The following is a 21,519-nucleotide window of genomic DNA, read 5'->3' on the forward strand; positions in this document are numbered from 1 at the left end:
AAGTCCATTGGACTGTGCATGATCGGTGGCGAGTCTGACACCGACCCAGGCGATCCACCCTTTGCCAGGTGGCGCGAAGCGAACGACATTCGCTGTCAGACCAAAATATTAACTGCCACTCCAGAATTTCCTTGGCAGCCCCTCTACGCACCACCTGCAGACTAGCATTTTTCACATCTGCTTCCCACCTTCCGAGTCTCATCACTTCGACTTCGTACGAAGCTGCGAAACCTCACCTCAACTTCTTATCTTGTCTTCGACGACAAGCGCAGCTTTTTCTAGCAGACCGAGCGAGACCTCGACTCTGCCCCCCTCTGCCCACAGCTCAAGAGAGCACACTCACCGCCGCTCAAAGGCTTTACTCCCCCCCCAAAAAACCGCCACAATGGTCAAGTACGGCGCCTTTTTGCGCTTTGCTGTCACAGAACCGGCGCTAATATGACTTCAATAGCTTCACCGTCGACGAGATCCGTGCTCTCATGGAGAAGCCGGCCAACATTCGTAACATGTCAGTCATTGCACATGGTTCGTCTCCCTTCGTCCCCCGCGGATGAAACCCTGTCTGACCACTAACACAGTCGACCACGGCAAATCCACCCTGACCGACTCTCTTGTCCAGCGTGCCGGTATCATCTCAGCTGCGAAAGCTGGTGAAGCGTTTGCGAGCCCCTTCGAGAAACAAGGAACACCTAATAACTCGAGTCTAGGCGATTTACAGATACACGCAAGGACGAGCAAGAAAGAGGCATCACCATCAAGTCAACGGCTATCTCTCTGTATGCCCATCTACCGGATGAGGAAGATCTAAAGGACATCCCCCAGGTAAGACCTCATTCAATGCGTCACGAGTGGTCATGATACTAACCATTGCCAGAAAGTCGAGGGTAACGAGTTCTTGATCAACTTGATCGATTCTCCTGGTCACGTCGATTTCTCCTCAGAAGTCACTGCTGCCCTACGAGTCACTGATGGTGCCTTGGTCGTTGTCGACACCATCGAAGGTGTCTGTGTTCAGACCGAGACTGTCCTTCGACAAGCTCTTGGAGAGCGTATCAAGCCCGTCGTCATCATCAACAAGGTTGATCGAGCCCTCCTCGAACTACAAGTCGAGAAGGAAGATCTTTATCAATCATTCCTCAGAACCATCGAGTCTGTCAACGTCATCATCTCCACCTACTTTGACAAGGCTCTTGGTGACGTCCAAGTCTGGCCCGAGAAGGGTACCGTTGCCTTCGGTTCTGGCCTCCACGGCTGGGCCTTCACCATCCGCCAATTCGCCATCAGATATGCCAAGAAATTCGGCGTCGACAAGGCCAAGATGATGGAGCGTCTATGGGGTGACAACTACTTCAACCCCAAGACCAAGAAGTGGACCAAGACCGCCGACTATGAAGGCAAAACCCTTGAGCGTGCTTTCAACCAGTTCATCCTCGACCCCATCTTCAAGATCTTCGATGCTTTCACAAAAGGCAAAGTTGATGAGCTTATCAACTTGGCCACTAAACTTGAGATCAAGATCACCAACGAAGAGAAGGAACTTCCCGGCAAGGGTCTCCTCAAGGTCGCAATGCGAAAGTTCCTGCCAGCTGCCGATGCTCTTCTGGAAATGATGGTTATCCACTTGCCTTCACCTGTTACTGCTCAGAAATATCGTGCAGAGACTCTGTATGAAGGCCCATCAGACGATGCAGCTTGCATTGCCATCCGAGACTGCGACCCCAAGGCAGATCTCATGCTTTACGTCTCCAAGATGGTGCCTACCTCTGATAAAGGCCGATTCTATGCCTTTGGCCGTGTCTTCGCTGGTACCGTTCGTTCTGGTCTAAAGGTCCGCATCCAGGGGCCCAACTACGTCCCTGGCAAGAAAGACGATCTCTTTGTCAAGTCCATCCAGCGTACTGTTCTCATGATGGGTCGTACTGTTGAGCCCATCGATGATATGCCCGCTGGCAACATCATTGGTCTCGTTGGTATCGATCAATTCTTGCTCAAGTCTGGCACTCTGACCACATCTGAGACCGCACACAACCTGAAGGTTATGAAGTTCTCTGTCTCGCCCGTTGTGCAGCGTTCAGTTGAAGTCAAGAATGCCAACGATCTTCCAAAGCTTGTCGAAGGTCTTAAGCGATTGTCCAAGTCGGATCCTTGCGTCTTGACCATGATCTCCGAGTCCGGCGAGCACATTGTTGCAGGCGCTGGTGAGTTGCATTTGGAGATCTGCCTGAAGGACTTGGAAGAGGACCACGCTGGCGTCCCCCTCAAGATCGGTGACCCTGTCGTGCCATACCGTGAGACTGTCGGTGCCAAATCGAGCATGACCGCTCTCTCCAAATCTCCTAACAAGCACAACCGTCTCTATGTTATTGCCGAACCCCTTGGAGAGGAGGTTTCAAAAGACATCGAGGCTGGCAAGATCAACCCTCGTGATGATTTCAAAGCCCGAGCTCGCGTTCTCGCCGATGATCATGGATGGGATGTCACTGACGCTCGAAAGATCTGGGCTTTTGGTCCAGATACCAATGGTCCTAACTTGCTCGTCGACCAGACCAAGGCCGTTCAGTACCTCAGCGAAATCAAGGATTCTTTTGTCTCTGGTTTCCAGTGGGCTACTCGTGAGGGTCCAGTTGCTGAGGAGCCCATGCGATCAATTCGATTCAACGTTATGGATGTCACTCTTCATGCCGACGCTATTCATCGTGGTGGTGGTCAGATCATCCCTACTGCAAGACGTGTGCTATACGCTGCCACACTTTTGGCCGAACCTGGTCTTCAGGAACCTGTCTTCTTGGTTGAGATCCAAGTTCCCGAGCAAGCCATGGGTGGTATCTATGGTGTCCTTACACGTAGAAGAGGTCACGTCTTCTCAGAGGAGCAACGTGTTGGAACCCCTCTCTTCACAGTTAGGGCTTATCTGCCTGTCGCCGAATCATTCGGTTTCAACGCAGATCTCCGTGCCGCCACTAGCGGGCAAGCCTTCCCCCAGATGGTGTTCGATCACTGGCAAATCCTTCCTGGAGGTTCTGTTCTTAACAACACTACTATGCCTGGTCAGATCGTTGAGAAGACACGTACCAGGAAGGGCCTCAAGCCTCAGCCTCCTGGATATGATAACTACTATGGTAAGCTCTTTGACAAATCTATGGAATGCAATATTTTACTGACATTCCAAACAGACAAGTTGTAGACAACTCTGCTGCGGAGCACGATAGAGGAGAAGACCATGACCTTACGAACTGCATGGATGGGTTTATGGTCGGATGAGCATTGTTTACTCACTCTACGAACGACCTTCCAAACACAATGCTACGCTTTGAAGCAAGAATTGCCTCCTGGAAAAGTCGGGTCTTGAGTGATACTCGCAACGTACACAAATGACAGACGAGAAAAGCTTGGGCATGGTGTCGACACCCACGGGAACTCCAACACAAGGTCTTCTTCTCGATTCCCTGGTGCTGTGTGGATTAGATAGTCTCTCTCACCCCTCTTCAACGTGCCCATAATTAGAGAGGAGAAGAAGAAAAAAGATACTTTCACCATTGCTTGAGTAGAATTATGACGACAATGATGCAAAATTTCCAAATGCCTTTGGTAGTGCAATACCCGTGTCGTACTTGGTATGAGTCTCCGAGAAGGGAGCGCGAGGGACAAGGGAAGGGTGCTCGGACAGTTTCGAATGGTTGGAAACTACAAACACACTAGACTGGTGGTATCGCGGTCCTACTCGGTTGTCAGCAGTGTGTTGTGCATGATTAGATGGTTCTTTCTCCAGTAGAGCAGGCTTAGGCGTGTGCTTCAACTACCATCAACGTAAATTTCGGGTCCAGTAACAATGAAGCCGAACCTGGAAGGGGAACAAAGGCGACGTTGTCCCAATATGTGACTTTTGTAGCCGCCATCTCGGATGCCGTTATGTAACTATGAGAAGAGAATCCCTCTCCTTTTAGGAAGGTTTTGCACAACGTTTAACAACGTTCGCTATGAGCAAAGAGCGCTATTTATTCTCACGGATATATATTCATTCCTGATCAACTGATGCTGCTCTTGGCTTCATCCCATTTCTAATAGTACCAGGCACGCCGACGTCCTAAAGTTTTGAGACATCTCAAGCTGGATTGAAAGCTGTTAGGTCGCGGCCCACCAGGCTTTCCCATATGCTTTTTTTATTCCAGCGAGAGAACGTCTGAGCAATCCTGAAAACATAACATGGGCACACACATTCTTGATTTCGCTTGACCAGGTACTTCCCTCGCCCTTGAGTTAATGCATTAAGGCTTCAACACCACTTTTGGTTCCATCCGAATAAAACAACAACAAGTGAATTCGTTCTCTCTTTTATAGAGCTTTTGGGTATCTCATTTTTGGGTATCTCCTGCGTGGTACCGCCGCCTTGGAAATCGGATGCGGCAAGCCTGGATAGCAGATTGTAGTTTGGCAGTCACACCTTGCTTCTCGGTTTGTGCGAAGCCTGCTTTGACGAATTTCGCCCAAGTATTTGTCAAGACCAATTCCTTGATACTCAGTTCGGCTCTGTCGAAGACTGTACTGTCGAATGAGTCAGGAATACCGATATTATCGGGTAATCTGTCGCCGAAGTTAGTCATCTTCAGTTCTCCCAGTTGACGAGTTGGGTCGGAAGTTGGCTTGGTATTATCCCTGCCACCCTCGCCGATGATAGTGGAAACCACTGACAATTGAGCTTTTCCAGGTTGGCTTTCGAGATCTTCAGAGACGGTGGAGGACCAATAGTTCTCAAATGGAGTAGCAGCATTTGGAGCAGGCTTAGCGCAGACTAGCGCCGCATACTGCTCGAAAAGAGCTTCCAAATCCCGCAAGTGTTGCGACGAGATATTGATAGGGAAGTCTGAGTACTTTAGACTGACAAAGGAGGCATAGATGCCGACAGCTCTCTGGAACTGCTTGCGGACCAACGCATTATCGGGTACCTTTTCGGGTTCTCGCTTGCGATGTTGATTTGATTTTGACGTATGCGAATTCCAGTTAGCCTTCCACTCTCGGACGTGAATCAGAAAGCTGATGTTCTCTCCCGAAAAGTCTTTCAGGGCCGAGAACATGAGAAGCGGTTGCGGATTGAGTTGGAGGGTTTTCTCCAAGGCGCTCATCGTGTACATTTCACAATGGCGGCTGCTGGCAGTGCTCTTGACTGATTGCCTTGTTGAAATTCTTGAGCGAGCACCATCCTTTGAGAAATCAGACATGACAGAACCATCCGACTTCTGCTTCTGTTCCCACTCGGCGATAATCTCGCGTGTCTCGGTTTCCAAGCTGCGGTTTTTGAATACTTGGAAGAAAGGCACAAATACCATGCAACCTTGCATGATAACGATAGAAATAGAGAACCTGTGACTTGTTAGTGCTTGTGAAGATTGGTCCATTCTATGATGCTTACCACATTGGAGGGATGAAATAGAAATCGGCTGTACGCATCCCAGGTGCATACAATGCAATCAGCCACATAGGTGAAGCCGGCAGCCTGCGTTTGTCAGGAAATGGTGTCTCGACCACAATGGTGACTAGCTCACCCAGCTATGATGCAAACAATGGTCTGTGACCTCCAGCCGTGAACGTCACGGATATTCCGAACTCGCCAGAGAAGAATGGGTGCATAAATCCAGGCCCAGAAGAGCTGCCAGGTAATGGATGGCCACCTAAAGGGCAGTGAGAGTTATGTCAGACGGGATGTCATTCAACACTTACCACTCCCAACCTCGTCGGCAGCTAAGGTTATCTGCTGGGGACTGCAAAGTCCCAAATGCCTGATGGAACTTCTTCGACACAAGGAAGACAACAAGGGCGACGGCCACCTCGTACCATTATTAGCCCAAGTCCCACCGAAGCAGAGATGAGGTTTTACCTGGAGGGTCATGCCGATGCCTATCCAGGCCATTGTGTTCTTGGTAGCATTGTAGGCCCTAAGTCTTTGCCAGTACTTGCGTAGCCCTCTCACCCGAGGATTTGTACTAGTCTGTGACTTGACCAGAGAATCTCCTTGCGTGTACTTCTTTTGGGCGGTGGCGATTGAAAGCAGTTGCGAGTTTGAAGCCTGGAAGAGAGCGATACCGAGGGGGAGGTAGATGCTCATGATCCAGTATTCCGTGGTGCATGGGAAAAACCCATTCAATACGTATGCGATCAGACAGAGTATCCAGTAGACATGGAGCGTGGCCACAGCACTGATTGCTAGGGGAATGTTGCGCATGCGAAGGAATGGCAGATGTCGATTCTTGAGGAGAAATATGCAAACGGGAATAAGGAAGCAGGTCCAGACGGCAACTATACTGATATAGGTCATTCCAAGTCCATCGGTGTTGTACCTCATTGAACCGTCGTAGCCTTGAGCATATTTAGGGAGGGCAGGTGTGGTCGTTCCCTTGTCAACGACTGTCCGAGGCACGGTACCGCCGCATGGAGTATTCGGGTCAGCCATCCGGACAGGCGAACAGCAAAACAGATTAAAACTTCAGATGTCAAGGGGCGTAGAAGGGAAGTCAGCACAAGTTCTCGAGAATGAGAAGAGAAGAATAGAGTCGAGAAGAAGTTGAGAAGCCAGATGGAAGTATAAGGCAGCCACGTTCCAATGCAGGGTCGCGGTGATGGCAACGAGGTCGTCAATCCACAGGACCAGCAGTGAAGATTGGTGGCTGATTGTCGTCTGGGATCGCTGTGTTGAAGCAGAATTGAAAACTTGAAAGAAGCTTGGTCACACTGACTCGGGAACAGGAAGAAAAGAGGTGGGGAAAGCGGACGACGGGGAAGGAAGGAAGGAAGACAGGCCAGGAGGAAAGAAGGAAGGAATGAGTGGGAGAAGGGAAGAGAATGCTGTCCAGCCTGAGGTTGAGCATATCAGGAGGAAGGAGCAGCCCTCGTATGTACCTGGAACCCATCGCAACAACCGACGAGCAACGACTCGACCAGCCGTACCGCGTCCATACCAAGTTACCATTTGCTGACCCAGTGGTGTTGCACTGGACTCTGCTCATTGCGGTTTCCATGTGTAGCCTTACCTTGGACAGTACGCAGCACGGAGGACCGACCACTGCTTGGAGTGCCGGACACGGAACTGGTTTGAGGTGTTGTTTCATGGGGTGGGAACCTTGCCTTCTCCTGGCTGCTCAGCCCTTTTCGGGAGCTGATGCCGAAGGGTCATCATGGCAGCAAGAGGAATAGCAGCACTGATTGCTTCATGTTGTGCTCAAAAGGCGAAGAAGATTCAGCTGAATCACCCGATAACAATGCTTCTGCTTAGAGAAAGGCGTTGATGAGGCAAGGGAAAGCCTCGCAGGAGACGCGGCTTGGCACAGAACACGCCCATTTTCCTCTTGCAAACACCGTCTTGAAACACCCTTGCTGGGCTGGCGTGCCTGGTCCGAATCTCAACCTCCTGCCCATCTCACTGCCGCATTGGTGTAACACTTCCTTGAACTCTCTCCGACGACGGCACTGTTTCCACACCCCGTAAAAGCTTCTCCTGCTCGCCGAATGCTTGCCAGCCTTCTTTCCACTATCCATCGTCCTGCACTTCCCCACAAAAGAACACGAAGCCTTGCCGTAGGACCAACCCTCACCCCTGTACGTGCTAAGCGATCGGACTACGGAATACTGCTTGATCGCCCTGTTGTCCTTCCGCAACCCGTACCGAGAATATCATCCTTATCGGCGTGTCATTTCGCTTCCCTGTATCAGAGCCTGACCAGAATCGTGGCTAGCAAGCCTCTTCAGAGTCCTCACCGGTCACGACTTACGAGCTATGACTACGACCTGGGTGTCCGAGGGCATACGCAATACCGAACATTACGCAATGAGTTCTAACGAGGTAGCGCCCCTATTCAATAACAAAGAGCTGGGTTTCATACCATTAGTGCTATTGTTGTACAGTACTTCAGCGTTGTGGTGCCACGAAGGGGCCTCTGCGCGTCTGCTCAATCTTCCCGCTCGCCAAATAGATCATTTAATGTGAGACTGATCCCACTGCTGGATGCTTCTTCGAGTGACAGACTCAGCTGGTGATCCCACGTAGACTGGGAATTGTTCAGGGGCCAACTTGCTTTTTTTCCTTGTACAAGAGACCTGCTCCCAATGCCAAACCGAACAAGTGAGTTACTGTGTTGGCACGGATGCAGATGAAAGAAACAAGTCATGACTTGTCAAACCACAAAGTAACACGCAAGCCACCACACTTCAGAAGGGGTATCTGAGTTGTGAATAATTGGGGAAGTTTGCCCAAAATCAGAACAGATTAGCCTGTGCAACGAGGCACGTATGTGTCTAGTTTGCGCAGCATGGCGACCTGCGTAGGAAGCACTAACCGGATCGAAAAAGCCACTTAGTGGTTAGAAGAACAGTTTCCCGTATTGGCATATGAACATAAATTTTCGAGTTGCACAAGAATTCCACGCCCGCATACGATGAATGCCACAAGAGATTGGCAAAGCCCGCTAAAATCGGTTGACAATCAAGTTATAATTTTGATACTAACATCGCACGAATTCCCTACCTGTCAAACAAATCAGTATCGGTCCAGCTCAAAATTGATACGTTGCGGTGCTCAGTAAAGAGTTTCCCTCAGAGATCTTGGTGTAAAGGGGTACAGTCACGTCAAAATTGATCAGTTACTATCTAGTGCAAAGGGTGTAATCATCGGGAAATAAATGTGAAATGAGGAAGACTGAGTTCATACCTGTGTTAATTGACTGTAGCTGCTTGGATCCGAGCCACCGGACGTCGGGAAGACAAAGATATAGGCTCCATAGAGCTTGCAATGGGCGGGACATTGGGGAGACTACAGTGCTTTTGGCACATGCAGTGGCCACGTGGAACAACCTAGCATGAAAGTCCGTCAGTTCGTTATAGCTCAGAGATCGAGTGGGAACGAGAGCATTGTTGACATCAACGTAATATCAGAATATGTAAGAATGGAATATCATGTCTCTGACACTGTTAAGAGGCTCCGGCGAGAGTCTCCAGCATCAGATTCAATCGCAAATTATTACATCATAAAGAAGAAAACATCTGAGGGTACAAAAATTCTTACCTGTAGATCCTTGAACTGCACGTCTCAAAGAGCAAGCTGACGCCTACCTTGAGACGCGGCCAATCACGAAAGCACCAAGCATACCAGGCGAATACTGAGCAGCTACGCTGATTTCACCTCGTTACAGCCAGCTCAAGGTGAGCTTCCAAGTTTGGGCGCGATGATGCTATCTCTCGCGGCGGTGTATCACACATAATTGACCACTCCATGCCGAGATTGCATGGCCAAGATAAAAGTGGAGGTCAAAGTAAACATAGCTCAGTATACGGATTGGAGTAGTTAATAAAGACAGAACGTTGATATGGGCAAATGGGAAAAGGAAAAGGAAATCTCGAGAAGAAAGCTGAACAGGAGCTTTTCGGAGAAAAAACAACTCTGGAAAGGCAGTGCCAAGACTTAACAATCTTGGCAAATGTCGGCCTTGGCGGGCCACACATCGAGTGAAAATGAGTAGCGCAACCTCAACATCTGAACGATTTGGATCGACGACAACTCAGTGCGATCGAAATATTTCGCAAACTTTTTGTACGTTCTTCCGCATTGCTCATACTCTGGTTCATTTACTGACCATATTGCGTGCAGTCTTTTCGGCAAAATGTCCAACGTTGATATTAAGGCCGCCGGGTGGAAGTTAGTCGAGGTTGGTCGAGTGGTCACCCTCCGCTCTGGACCTTTCGACGGCAAACTTGCAACCGTCGTTGAGATAATAGACCCTGGCAGAGTGCGTGCTTGTGTTGGATCTGGACTGCTAGCCAGAATGTGGGCTTACAACTTTCACAGATCCTGGTCGACGGCCCCTCGTCGAAAGAAGGCTCAGTCGTTCCCCGACAAGCTGTTCCCACCAGCAACGTTTCCCTCACACCCTGGGTCATCCCCAACCTGCCAAAGGCCGCCGGTACCGGTCCAGTGAAGAAGCTGTGGGAGAAGCATGAGATAGACAAGAAGTGGGTAGAGTCGAGTTGGTCAAAGAAGCGAGACCAACAAGACCGACGGAAGAACCTGACAGACTTCGAGCGATTCAAGGTGTTGAGGCTGAAGAAGCAGGTGAGATCTCTCCCAACCCGACAAAGTAGAGCAAGACGGGCTTTCGACGTGCTGTGGTGGGCTACAAGACTGACCTTTGAGATGTAACAGGCACGATTTGAGGTGTCGAAGGCACATGCGAAGATTCGAGCGACGGCAAAGGCATAAATCCAGGCATGATTCAGGCGTCAATTCAATTACCAACTAAACCCTTTATTCAGAAGTCAGAAAGGGACGAAAGACATACAGGGCGTGTGTGCGTGTCGACGGAAAATCAGTCGCCAAAAAAATGATTGATAAACCACTATCCCGCGGTCGTGGCTATTTTATTGCACCCGCACCGTTTTCTCGCACACCATGATGCAATAAATTCATGAATAGCAAGAGATCTCTGACAGCTGGTCCGCAAACTCCAATCCAAATTCTGCAAGTCAATTTGTCGTTTTGTTTTCTTTTGTGATATCGCTGCGCTACTGTGACACTGCAAGTGCCTATCTATCGAGGAAGAAGGACTTCAACATCAAGTCTACCTAGGGACCTAAGGTAGACATGACGAAACTTATCTTCCACCAGATGAGGACGGCGATCAACTTGTTTGATGGGATGATCTTGTCACTCGTTCAACGCCAATCCATGTGTAGCCCCAAAACTCATATCCAAGGGAGAGAACCTCGAACTTCCCTGATACTGGAGTTTGCTGCGTTCTGAAGTGAACTTCCTGTAGGCACTACTCTGTCTCTGACACATGAGGCTAAAGTCGAATTTCGGGAACAAAAACAGGTTAAAGCGGCGGGCTATCGCCAAGACCTGGAGAACCATGAAGCTCGGCATCAATTCACAATGCCTCAAGCTTCCAGACTAAAATCTGCAAAATTGACCTGCGCAACAGTAAGATTGAGAGACTCGAATGTAAGGACCGTCCATTAAACCCCTGACCTTCCCGAGCAGTATCAATTGTGAAAACCGCCAATTTCGACCTGCGGGGTGCTCCTCAGACTCGCAGTCTCAACACTACCGTCCTTCTCATCCACTAACTGACTTCTCTTGCAGCTTTCACCTTTTCAGTCATTCCTGTCCTCGTGCGCACGGTTCTGTCAAGATGTCGAATCCTAGAATAGAAGAGCTCCCCGACGATGAGCCTACCAAGCAGGCAGCAGATGATGCATCTAGCTCATCCGACTCCGAACCTGAGGCCGCTGAGGGCGAGGCCAATATTCCTGCTGGTTCAGCAGTCGCTGTTCACAGCCGAAACGAGAAGAAGGCACGAAAAGCCATTGGCAAGTTGGGATTGAAGCATGTTCCAGGAATTACAAGAGTCACCCTGAGAAGACCAAAGGGAGTAAGTTCACCGGGCAAGTGAGCCGCAAGGACGACATCCTGAAACTATCTAGCCAGCAATGTGTGAATCACCAGCGTCTGACATTCGTTCATAGATTCTCTTTGTCATCTCCAACCCTGACGTCTACCGATCACCCACAAGCAACACATGGATGTGAGTAGAACTGCCGCAGGGCTATGAGGGCCACCAGCTGACATCAACAACAGCATCTTTGGTGAGGCTAAGATCGAAGATCTTAACTCTCAGTCGCAAGCTGCTGCCGCTCAGCAGCTCGCTGCCGCTGAGGCCGCTAACGCGGACCATTCTGGCCATGATCACGACCATGACCATGATCATGGCAAAGGCAAGGCTGTTGAAGATAAAAAGGCCGAGGAAGAAGACGATGATGATGAGGAAGTTGATGATAGTGGTCTCGAAGCTAAGGACATCGAACTCGTCATGACCCAAGCATCAGTTTCACGGAAAAAGGCAGTCAACGCGCTGAAGGAGAATGGCAATGACATAGTCAATTCTATCATGGCGCTAAGTGTATAAGCTAGCAAAAGTTCTGGATCTACATCAGGCTAAGGCTCGTCTCTCACTGTCCTGCTCCAGGTCGACGAACCGGGCGAACATTGCGAATAACCCAGAGGGGTAGATTTTCAATCACACAACGTAGACAAGTCCGCAAAATACAATGACTTTCTCACAAGAAAGATTCTTGATACTTTCTGGCTGTAGATTGTGCGATGGGCTGCTGGTCTCTTCGTGGACCTGAAACCTATGTATCAGAACAATACATCAGAGTCAAAAAGGTCGGTTAACTCGTTTTGTCCTTGTAGGTGCATCTTCAGGAAAAAAATCACGTGGTTTTGGCGCTAAGACGATTTCAACGTAGTCCCAAGAGATATCCAGGGACATTCGACTTCGAGATCAGACAAAGCTCAACACTTGCGCCATACACCTGCAATAAGAACCCCAACTTGCCAAAATGGCTACTCAAGTACGTGCAAAAGATTCCTCTGTGTTGATATGAGCTTCATGCTTCATCTCAGTAAGCATAAAGAACGGTTGGCTGACCTTGACCCTTTCCAAATGAACAGGCTCGCTCCGCGATGAAGCTCGACTGGACCAAGGTTGGCTCCCAACTTGGTCTACGTGGCAGCACGGCAACAGCTCTAGCCAACTTCAAGAAGCGAAACGATGACGCTCGCCGCCGAGTGCAGGTTCTGCAGGAGCAACCCACAACCATCGATTTCGGCCACTACCGATCAATTCTGAAGAACACCGCGGTCATTGACGAGATCGAGCAATATTATAAAACTTTCCAGCCCAAGACCTACGACGTCAGCAAGCAGATCAAGGCCATTGAGAGTTTTGAACAGGTCGCCATCAAGAATGCTGAGGAGACCAAGACAAAGGTCGAGGTTGAGTTGAGAAGCTTGGAGAAGGCGTTAGCCGATATCGAGGGCGCCAGGCCTTGGGACGAGACCACCGTGGACGAGCTTGCAAAGGCCGAGCCCGAGATCGATGAGTACACGGCAAGGTTGGTCAAGAACGGAAGATGGATGCCACCCGGATACCAGGTATGGCCACCTAGCTCAACGCGCTCAATTCTGTTTTCGAAGACTAACAAACTGCCCTACAGGAGAGATTCCCCAACCTGTCTGTTCTGTAGACAGTTGCTGTGCTACCCTGAAACAAAACTTGGTCCAAAGCTTCCCGGCGGGCAAAAGCTTCTTTTCCTCCGCGGATTTGTGTATAGTGGTTTAGAACAATCAGAATTCGTTAACTCCATTGTTTCATTAACCCCAGCTCTTGGACCTTTCATCATCCGTGGTGACATGGAGTGACATTGAAGCAGTCTTGTTCTAATTCGATTCCGGAAGCATCATGATATTCGCGACAGGCACGCACTTCCCAGCCCGCAGAACTGACAACATCTCACCAGCCGATCTAACATCGCAATTACTATGACATCGTCGCTGCCTTTGCTGTGATAGCAGGCAGCCGACTGCCCGAGTTCCCAAAGTGTGCAGGGATTTTGAGGCACCTGTCGCGGCTTGTCTATAAATTCGAGCACATGAGCACTTGCGCCTTTCGCACTCCGTCTCCTCTATATTTCTTACAACCTCTCTTTTTGCGCATCGGTCCGCGCCCATGGTGAGTTCCCAAGTTGGTAAGAAGCGAAAGCTCAGCCAACTTGAGCGTAACAAGTCACCTTCACGCAGCAATGGAGAAGTAAGTGGCGCGAAATGCTGCATTCAATTCGGTTCCTATGACTACTGACATGTCAAAAAGGAAGAGCGATCCAATTCAAGGCTTCCCATATCCGCTAGCGGTGATGCCTCCGTGTCGAACTCTGCACTCAATGCTACCGCTCAGGGCTCCTCCAAGCGAAAAAGCATGGTGGTTCTCAATTCTAAAGCTGAGGTATGGGCTGCTCTCCACTATGAACTATCTTCGCGCGTGTTGAGAGACACTGACTGGTTGGCCAACTCGTTCGCAATTCCTAGCTCGAACGACTGCATCGTATCGTGTGTCATTGGGACAAGTGGCGCCAAGAGCAAAAGGAGGCCCGTGCCAAAAACCTGTCAATCAAGCTCATTGGGGAGAAGATGATATGGATCACGCGATAAGAAGTGACGGCTTATGCAATGTATGCCCGGTTCAGATCGGAAGTCGAGACGAAGTGTTTCGATGCCTGGAAGCGAATGCGTGACAGAGCGATGGGAGACATGAATGAGTGGTACAAAGCGTGCAAAGAAGAGGCGCGGGTGGACTATGATATGGTTTACAAGCACGCAGAATCCAGGCGTAAGAACGACCTCGAAAAGTATATGGATGTCCGCTTTAGACTCTATCAGTGGAGCCGCATTACCAAAACCATGTCCAATGAAGCCGATATGGAATACTGCGCAGCATGCTTGCAGTTCAAGTACGACAACCCTCGCGCTGTTGCTCTCTGTGCGAAGCACCGCCATGCTTTTCCTGGTGTTTGGGATCACCTAGAAAACCAGAGCATTGCCTCAGCAGAAAAGGAGAACCCAACGATGGTGCAGGAAGCGTGGTCATGGACGGAAACCATGACTAGATGTCATTGGAAACACAGAGTTGGTCTCACAAGTCGCAGCCTCGTTTGACCAAGTCGAACGGCAGGCTGTTTGTTTCATATTGGAGAGAGAACTCGGTAGATAGAACTGACTACCTACCGGGCTCCGGATTCTTGAGCCTTATACGTCAAGAGACCACCTCTGCAATCCGGACCGACAAGATGTGCTCAATGAATGCTAGCTGATCTATTCCTTTCCCCGCATCTGAAATCGTGAGAACACACACCCCTACCCACCTTAAAGCCCCGAGTCCTCCTGATCGAACAACGCAGTCTCGTAGTATTTGTTCCAGTCGGCGCAGACCTGCTCAAAGTCGGGGCCGATTCCCAGCCCTGGGATTTTGTCCGGCTCCTCGAGAAACTGTGCGCCCAGGCCCAATCCAATGTGCCAGGCGATGTGGCAATGCATGAGCCACGCGCCGGGGTTGTCGGTGATGAACGCGATGACCAGATATCCTGACGCCGGCAACATCGCGACGTCGCGGCGCGGAGGGTTCTTGTACCGTAGCGTCTGGGAGTTGTTGAAGATACCCTGTCCCGCACCCAGGACGTAGAAGTCATGACCGTGGAGATGGATGGGGTGTGGAACCGGTGGTGCGATCGTCGGGATGGCTTGGATGACCCAGTATGACCATGCGTTTGCATCTGGTAACGAGATCAGATTCATGTTCTGTGGGTAGCTGCTGTTGTTGTCTAAGATGTATTGCAAAGTTGGAGCACCCCAGGGAACCTGAATCGCGGTGAAATTGAGATTCCATTGGAACAAGGTTTGGTTGGCTTGGTCTTGGACGATAGCGAAGCCTACGTCAAGCCGGGACTTCGCCGGGATGGTATAGTTGTCGGGCACGTTCAATTTCACATATGGTACCAGATTGTCATTGGGATCATTGCACTCAGCTCCTGGAGGAGCATTGGATCTTGAAGCATTGGAAGGGGTGGCAGAGGAAGCACCCTCGTAGCTAAAGATCGCAAGCGCATTGGTGACGGCATTCTTGCTACAACCTCTCTGCGGGACGACGTGTAGCCAATAAGAGTCAACAGCTTGATTGGCATTGATGATCACGTCGTAGCGTTCACCAACTGCAAGAAAGACCCACTGTGTTGAGTACGGCACAATTGGAACGAAGTCCGCGCTGATGACTGTGAAATCGTGCCCATCAAGACCAACCTTGAAATTGTCGTTTGTGGAGGTGTTGATGAGCCGGAGACGATGCTTCTTTCCTTTCGTCAGAGTGTTGCGATGATACTGGCCCTGTGTACCATTGAGGCTGACGTTGGTGCCATTAATGAGTATGTTATCGCCAGTGGGGCCACCAGGAAAGGCGCCTCTCTGGACAAGTGGTGCAAGTTCGAAGGCTGGGCGATAGTACCAGTCCGTGATAGGCATAGCACCAAGATCAACATGGTAATTTGAAGTGGCAGGTCCGTCGATGATTATTGTACCAACCACCCCATCGCTGTATTGATCCGAATAGTGGCTGTGATACCAGGTTGTGCCAAACTGCGTGCAAAGAAACCGATACGTCCGTGACTTTCCGGGAGCAAGTGGACATTCCGTTACCCCGTTGGTCCCATCCATATGGTTTGTCTTGAATTGGCGGATACCATGCCAATGAAAGCTCGTGCCATTGGTGGTCAAGCTGTTCTTGACGGTGATTTCCAAAACGTCTCCCCAACTGGCCCGAATTGTTGGCCCTGGGAACTGTCCATTGATGGCATAGACAACCCTCGGCACCCCGTCGGGAGCTAAAGTGGAATTGGTGACCTCCAGGTGGTAGGATACTACCTTGTTGGTAACAGGCCAAGTGCTATCATAGTTGGTGGCGATGCTGAAGCCACTTCCCCAGCATTGGCGTGTGAACGCTGAATGGGTGCATTTGGAGTCTGGTTTGAGGGTGGAAGTCGCCGAGGGAGTCAGAGATTGGGAAGCCTGTCGTTGAACGAGATTGCCTTCGATAGGCACAAGCTCTGCGGTGGGAATGAAGGCGGCAGATACATGAAATAAGAACAGTGTAAGGAGTGTAAGTGAACGAAACATAGCGAGCGACTGGAAGAGAAAAAGAAAGACCAGACAGAATATAGAATCAATATTGATCAGAACGAGGACAAAATGAGGAGGCATGGCTCTGATATTCATGGCACGAGCAGCCTTTTGAACACCAGAGGCATCATCTATCCTGCAAATGTCATGCAAGGAATGGTGGGCTGTGAAAAACGTGGTGCACACGAGTTGGTGTCATGCTGTCTCAGAGTCAAAGTGGGTTCCTTTATTGACTCCGTATCACATGAGAGGCTCTTTTGAGGGTTCTGATAGCTTGCGTTGGAGAAAAAAGCCTGCTTGTCATTACTTGGACTTGGAAAGAATTCCTTGGGAAACACAAATCCCCAAAAATATTGGGTAAATTTTAAGGAGATGCTGTGAGCAATACCCGCCTCCCCTGTGTTGAACACTTTCAGGATTTTCGATCTGACCATTCAAATTTCGGATAGACATCACCTGGTAGAAGAAGAACACTCCAATCTTTGTTGATGGGCTTATTGTGAATGAGAACACGGAGGCGGATGTTGTTGTTGAGCCTCGACCTCGAAGGATGTCTCTTGGCTTGGCCTTCTTGGCATCATATGCAGGGTCGAAGCTGTCAACAGAGCAGGGAGGCCCCTTGACAGGTTTGATATCCTCGCTTTCTCCCCAGTTGCCTTTTACATTTGTCCGATATTGTTCAACACTCCCCTTGCAGCTGGGTCGAACTTCCAATCATTGTCTTGGTACTAGTTTTGTTACGCCCCTGGCAAAGCCGTCCCTGTCGATTGTGCCTCTTAATGCAAGGCTGCCTGGGCATGATTACACAAAGATGATCATTGTCCCACTGCTAAGCGAAAGAGTGCCAAATTGGCCGGGGCATTGTCCTCCCTATTCAAGGGATTCGAAAGAAGGCACCCTCGGATTATGAGACATTCACATTGGCAACGGGTCGGTCGATGTCTCTCAGACACTGTGCCGGGCAACACGATCTCTCGTGTAGTAAAATTGCTTTCTTTCCTCGCTCTCAATGTCTCAGTCCGCATTCGTATCAGGATCTGGCCAAGGGATCAAGGGTGCCGTGTGCTAATGATAGACCATAACATCCGGCCGAAGCGCAAAAATTATGAACACTTCGAGCTTTAAAGGGTGCCTTTACTGGGCTGAGCATCTTGAGTGGGGGTATCTTCATATATGGTCGTTAGTATCGAGCATTTCGTGGATTTTACTTTCTATCCTCATTGTTCGTTGTCAGTATGCATTCGCTTATCTTACCACTGGTTCTGGTTGTAAGCCTAGCCGGCCGAGCAAAATCCGAATGCCAGTCTTTCGGTTATGACTTCGTCGACGGCGGTGGCCCTTACTGCATTAATACCACATCTAACGACTGGTTTGCCTTTGGCACAGTTTTTCAAGGTGACAGAGTATGTCTTGACGCATCAAGACCGGAAGCTGACTCTGGCAAGGATGCCAACCGGATGACATTCAGGACTCGGTCACACCTATCTTGATAGCACCAAACAGCGACGAATACTTCTGCTCAGACATTGATACCAATCCTGATGGTGCTAATATTCTATCTACGTGGTCAGAAGACTTCCCCGACCCTACGATCTCTCCTGACCTCTGAAAGCAATGTACCGGGTGATGAAATGCCCAAAAGTGCCATGTGGTCTGGAGATTGGATCGTCATCATCGAAGGACTGACCTTTGCGTGGATGAGGAACTTCTCGATCAATGCAGGCCCACCCGTTGTCGTCACCAGCACCCCAACGGTAACTTATACTACTCCCTACACACCCTCAACCACGGTGACTATGACCTTTACACAAGGTTATACAACGACCCTGCTCCCATCGACTGTGACATTGCCCAAGACTACCTCCACGCGGACGATCACTGTAAGACCGAGACCGGTAACAGTGACCACAACTTCGACATCCACAAGAATCCGCACCACCAAAGTCTTCTCAAAAACGATCACAACCACCACCATTGCCGCTAGTTGCAGGACGCAACTACCGAGGAGAGATCGAACATGTACACTCCGCCCCTCAAAAGCCACACTCGCTGCTGCGAACGCTCCTGTCACTGCTATTCCTCGTATACGTCGCGCGGAAAGTGGTGTCCTTGAGAGACTTAGGAAGCGCAGAGTTGCGCGTCGACAAGAGGGAGGGTTGGTTAAACGTGGTACTGGACCAGGTAGATATCAGACCAGGCCCCGAACCGATCAAGTCTACTAACCAACCAATAGATCTGTGCACCACCACATTCATGGATACCAGCAAAATAGTCTCGACTTACATCACGGTTACTTATCCAACTAGCACGGAACTCGTCAGCGAGTTCACGACCACGACTGCAACCGTGTAAGTCACCATATCAGCCACTGTGTTAAAAGAGATTTAATTAATTATTATCCGAAAAGCACACCCGCGGCAGTGACAGCTTATTCTGGCAGAGCGCGAACCACCATCACGATCACCGCATCGACTCCAACTCGGACTCGTACGACAATAGCCCATGTGACTGCACACACAACATCGACCATCTGGGCAACGTATGTCTCCCGCTCACTTTCTCAGGGGTTACCGAAGCTAACGTTAAGTAGAATCACATCGACTATCAAGACAACACCATCTGGCATGATCTGCGCCACATCAACAAACTGGAACAACCGTATGTGGCTATGAGTTGATAATTGTCCATGTGCTGTTGGTGGCGGCTGTAGACGCTGCAGAAGTAGAAGATTCAGCATCAGAACCCACCGAAATGTCATTTGCTGATAGTATACCATTAATAGTTTATGTAGGGACGAGCAGTCACCCTCGTAACGAACCTAGTCAGGAAATACAAAGCAAGCATTGAGCCGCCGCGGGAAGAGCTTGCCCAACATTTAAGCTTTTGATAACTGAACTTTTTGAGGTCCAATCCGAACAGCGAGTCAGACTCTAGGGGGAAGCATTCATCTCGTCCGCGCGCCGCCACGTGATGTAGAACAGGGTATGAGTGGCGATGCGGCGCAATATTTCATCCGTCCATCCCAGAGTTGAGCCGCTTGACCCCGCGGCCGCTTGTAAAGCCGCTTTGGTAGAGCCGCACACATACTATTGTTGGTCCTTGAGGCGAGATGGAACACATGCATAGCCCGATTTCATAACAATTCACCCCTTTCCCCGGTGACTGACTCCTGTATAAGATATGATGGCTAGCCCGGCCGTGCAAGCGGATCCTTCAGCTCACAAACACCACACCTACCATCGGAAGCATTTCCTTCGATACACTCCCAGCAATCAAGTTACGACATCACATCTCGACGCTTGCAAATAACACCAAAACCTCCTTTCCAACTCGAACATGTCCTCCAAATCTTCAGTCGCGTTCTTCGGCGCCACTGGTGGCGTGACCAATGCTGCGCTTGTACATACCCTCAAAGCTGGATACAAGGTAGCAGCCCTCGTGAGGACACCAGAGAAACTCCGAAAACAACTCGCCGATCAAGACATCAATCAAGCCACAATTGAGAACCAAATGACTATTAGGGAAGGCAATGCCTTAGAAGTTGCGGCCGTGAAGCAGACCCTATTGTCTTTCGACCATGGTCGTTTGCCAACTTATGTTGTCACTGGCCTTGGTGGAAGCCCCAAATTGAATGTCGACATGTGCCATCCTCTGCAAATCGCCACACTTGACAACGTTGAGATCTGCGAAACCGCCGCAAAGACTCTTGTCACCGCACTACAAGAGATCTTCAGCGAACAGCCTGCCCTCAAGTTGTATAAGCCCCTGTTGGTCTTCCTTTCTACAACTGGTATCACTCGGGGCCCAGAGGATGTTCCATTCGGCATGCGATTCTTCTACCACCAAATGTTAACGATTCCCCACGTCGATAAGAAGAAGATGGAGGACATCTACCGTGGTGAGGTGGAGAAGGAGGATTCTGTCTTCCGCAATATCGTGGGTATTCGACCAACCCTCCTGAGCGGCACGGTTGCGTACACGGACGCGAGTGGACTGGCGGGCGTTCGATCTGGGTATGAGGACAAGCCGGCGACTGGCTTCTCCATCAAGAGGGCTGATGTTGGACACTGGGTTTTCCACAACATTATCAGCGAGTCGACCAGGAACCCGGGCGTGGAGGGTCAGATGGTGTCACTCACCAGCTGAATTTCTGTCTATCGCAACCATTGGTTGCTTAACTTTAAACTACACATTTTGGAAGCAAGCGATTCTTTGAGAAGGCTGATCAGGATGAGAAGTAAGATATTGTATCATATGAAAGATCTATTTTCATGGGAATTCTATAGAATTCAGGTAATTGTGATGAACATAGTTTTTTAGAGTGTAAACTTGTTGATGTATTATGAAAAACGCTATGAAAGGGTATCGTGAATTCCGTATAAGTACAATTCCGTCACTGAAATTATTCAGTCGAATCTCGAGGGGTGCAGTGGACTGTCCAGCCTTGCATCTCTATGTCTCCTCAATGCGCACCAAGCAATCTATACAACATGATATTGACAATCAGATGTTCTCGTGTTTTAGGACTCTCTTCGTATGTGTTGATGATGTGAATAGAAAAGAGGCCATTGATCAGATACGACTTCTAGTCGTGGTACCATGGTGACGTCTTGTTGAGTGAGTCGTTCCCCGTTTTCTGCCGGTGCGACCGCAGGTCAGGCATGAGATGATGATATTGAAGAAAGAGACAATGCCGTTAACAATGGCGGTCAAGATGGAACCAATGCCATTGACGATGGCCATGAGCACGCTGCCGATAGTTCGGCAAAGCGATTGTACCTGGGAGGGATGTTAGTGAGAGTTTGATGACAAAGGAGTAGTCTGACATACGCAAGAGACGACGGCACCCATTGTGATTAATGGAGTATATATGTGAGATTGCTTGAGAGGGCAAAGAATTTGGATTTCTTGTTTGGTTGAGTTGTTTGATGGTAGACAGGTTTTCTGATAAGTGATGTTTGTGATGGAGAAGGGAA

General features: G+C 49.7%; 9 protein-coding genes across 9 annotated transcripts; 6 read left to right on the forward strand and 3 right to left on the reverse strand.

Moving 5' to 3' along the window:
* Positions 1-479: 479 nt before the first annotated feature.
* On the forward strand, positions 480-3,184 carry A1O9_05723 (elongation factor 2; the record flags this gene model as incomplete). The annotated part of the gene is made up of 4 exons (XM_013404939.1): positions 480-525; positions 579-657; positions 708-822; positions 875-3,184. 4 exons carry the CDS (start codon positions 480-482, stop codon positions 3,182-3,184), a joined length of 2,550 nt encoding a protein of 849 aa, XP_013260393.1.
* Positions 3,185-4,352: 1,168 nt separating this feature from the next.
* A1O9_05724 (uncharacterized protein) lies at positions 4,353-6,445 on the reverse strand (the record flags this gene model as incomplete). Its single annotated transcript, XM_013404940.1, has 5 exons — positions 4,353-5,358; positions 5,408-5,491; positions 5,541-5,666; positions 5,716-5,822; positions 5,873-6,445. The coding sequence occupies 5 exons, from the start codon at positions 6,443-6,445 to the stop codon at positions 4,353-4,355; spliced, it is 1,896 nt and encodes a 631-aa protein (XP_013260394.1).
* A 3,199-nt stretch (positions 6,446-9,644) lies between these two features.
* A1O9_05725 (large subunit ribosomal protein L14e) lies at positions 9,645-10,240 on the forward strand (the record flags this gene model as incomplete). Its single annotated transcript, XM_013404941.1, has 3 exons — positions 9,645-9,770; positions 9,830-10,093; positions 10,184-10,240. The coding sequence occupies 3 exons, from the start codon at positions 9,645-9,647 to the stop codon at positions 10,238-10,240; spliced, it is 447 nt and encodes a 148-aa protein (XP_013260395.1).
* Positions 10,241-11,171: 931 nt separating this feature from the next.
* A1O9_05726 (nascent polypeptide-associated complex subunit alpha) lies at positions 11,172-11,945 on the forward strand (the record flags this gene model as incomplete). Its single annotated transcript, XM_013404942.1, has 3 exons — positions 11,172-11,411; positions 11,506-11,564; positions 11,618-11,945. 3 exons carry the CDS (start codon positions 11,172-11,174, stop codon positions 11,943-11,945), a joined length of 627 nt encoding a protein of 208 aa, XP_013260396.1.
* A 560-nt stretch (positions 11,946-12,505) lies between these two features.
* Positions 12,506-13,068, forward strand: A1O9_05727 (ATP synthase subunit D, mitochondrial; the record flags this gene model as incomplete). The annotated part of the gene is made up of 2 exons (XM_013404943.1): positions 12,506-12,976; positions 13,039-13,068. 2 exons carry the CDS (start codon positions 12,506-12,508, stop codon positions 13,066-13,068), a joined length of 501 nt encoding a protein of 166 aa, XP_013260397.1.
* A 1,672-nt stretch (positions 13,069-14,740) lies between these two features.
* Positions 14,741-16,540, reverse strand: A1O9_05728 (uncharacterized protein; the record flags this gene model as incomplete). The annotated part of the gene is made up of 1 exon (XM_013404944.1): positions 14,741-16,540. One exon carries the CDS (start codon positions 16,538-16,540, stop codon positions 14,741-14,743), a length of 1,800 nt encoding a protein of 599 aa, XP_013260398.1.
* Positions 16,541-17,778: 1,238 nt separating this feature from the next.
* A1O9_05729 (uncharacterized protein) lies at positions 17,779-19,194 on the forward strand (the record flags this gene model as incomplete). Its single annotated transcript, XM_013404945.1, has 6 exons — positions 17,779-17,938; positions 17,989-18,109; positions 18,156-18,724; positions 18,777-18,891; positions 18,951-19,082; positions 19,134-19,194. Coding segments are annotated over 6 exons (1,158 nt in total), but the record flags the coding sequence as incomplete, so codon positions are not given.
* Positions 19,195-19,879: 685 nt separating this feature from the next.
* On the forward strand, positions 19,880-20,689 carry A1O9_05730 (uncharacterized protein; the record flags this gene model as incomplete). Its single annotated transcript, XM_013404946.1, has 1 exon — positions 19,880-20,689. The coding sequence occupies one exon, from the start codon at positions 19,880-19,882 to the stop codon at positions 20,687-20,689; it is 810 nt and encodes a 269-aa protein (XP_013260400.1).
* Positions 20,690-21,115: 426 nt separating this feature from the next.
* On the reverse strand, positions 21,116-21,394 carry A1O9_05731 (uncharacterized protein; the record flags this gene model as incomplete). Its single annotated transcript, XM_013404947.1, has 2 exons — positions 21,116-21,322; positions 21,374-21,394. 2 exons carry the CDS (start codon positions 21,392-21,394, stop codon positions 21,116-21,118), a joined length of 228 nt encoding a protein of 75 aa, XP_013260401.1.
* Positions 21,395-21,519: the final 125 nt, after the last annotated feature.

This window comes from Exophiala aquamarina (genome assembly GCF_000709125.1).
Source record: "Exophiala aquamarina CBS 119918 chromosome Unknown aczIA-supercont1.4, whole genome shotgun sequence".
In the NCBI taxonomy this organism is placed as follows: Eukaryota; Fungi; Ascomycota; class Eurotiomycetes; order Chaetothyriales; family Herpotrichiellaceae; genus Exophiala; species Exophiala aquamarina.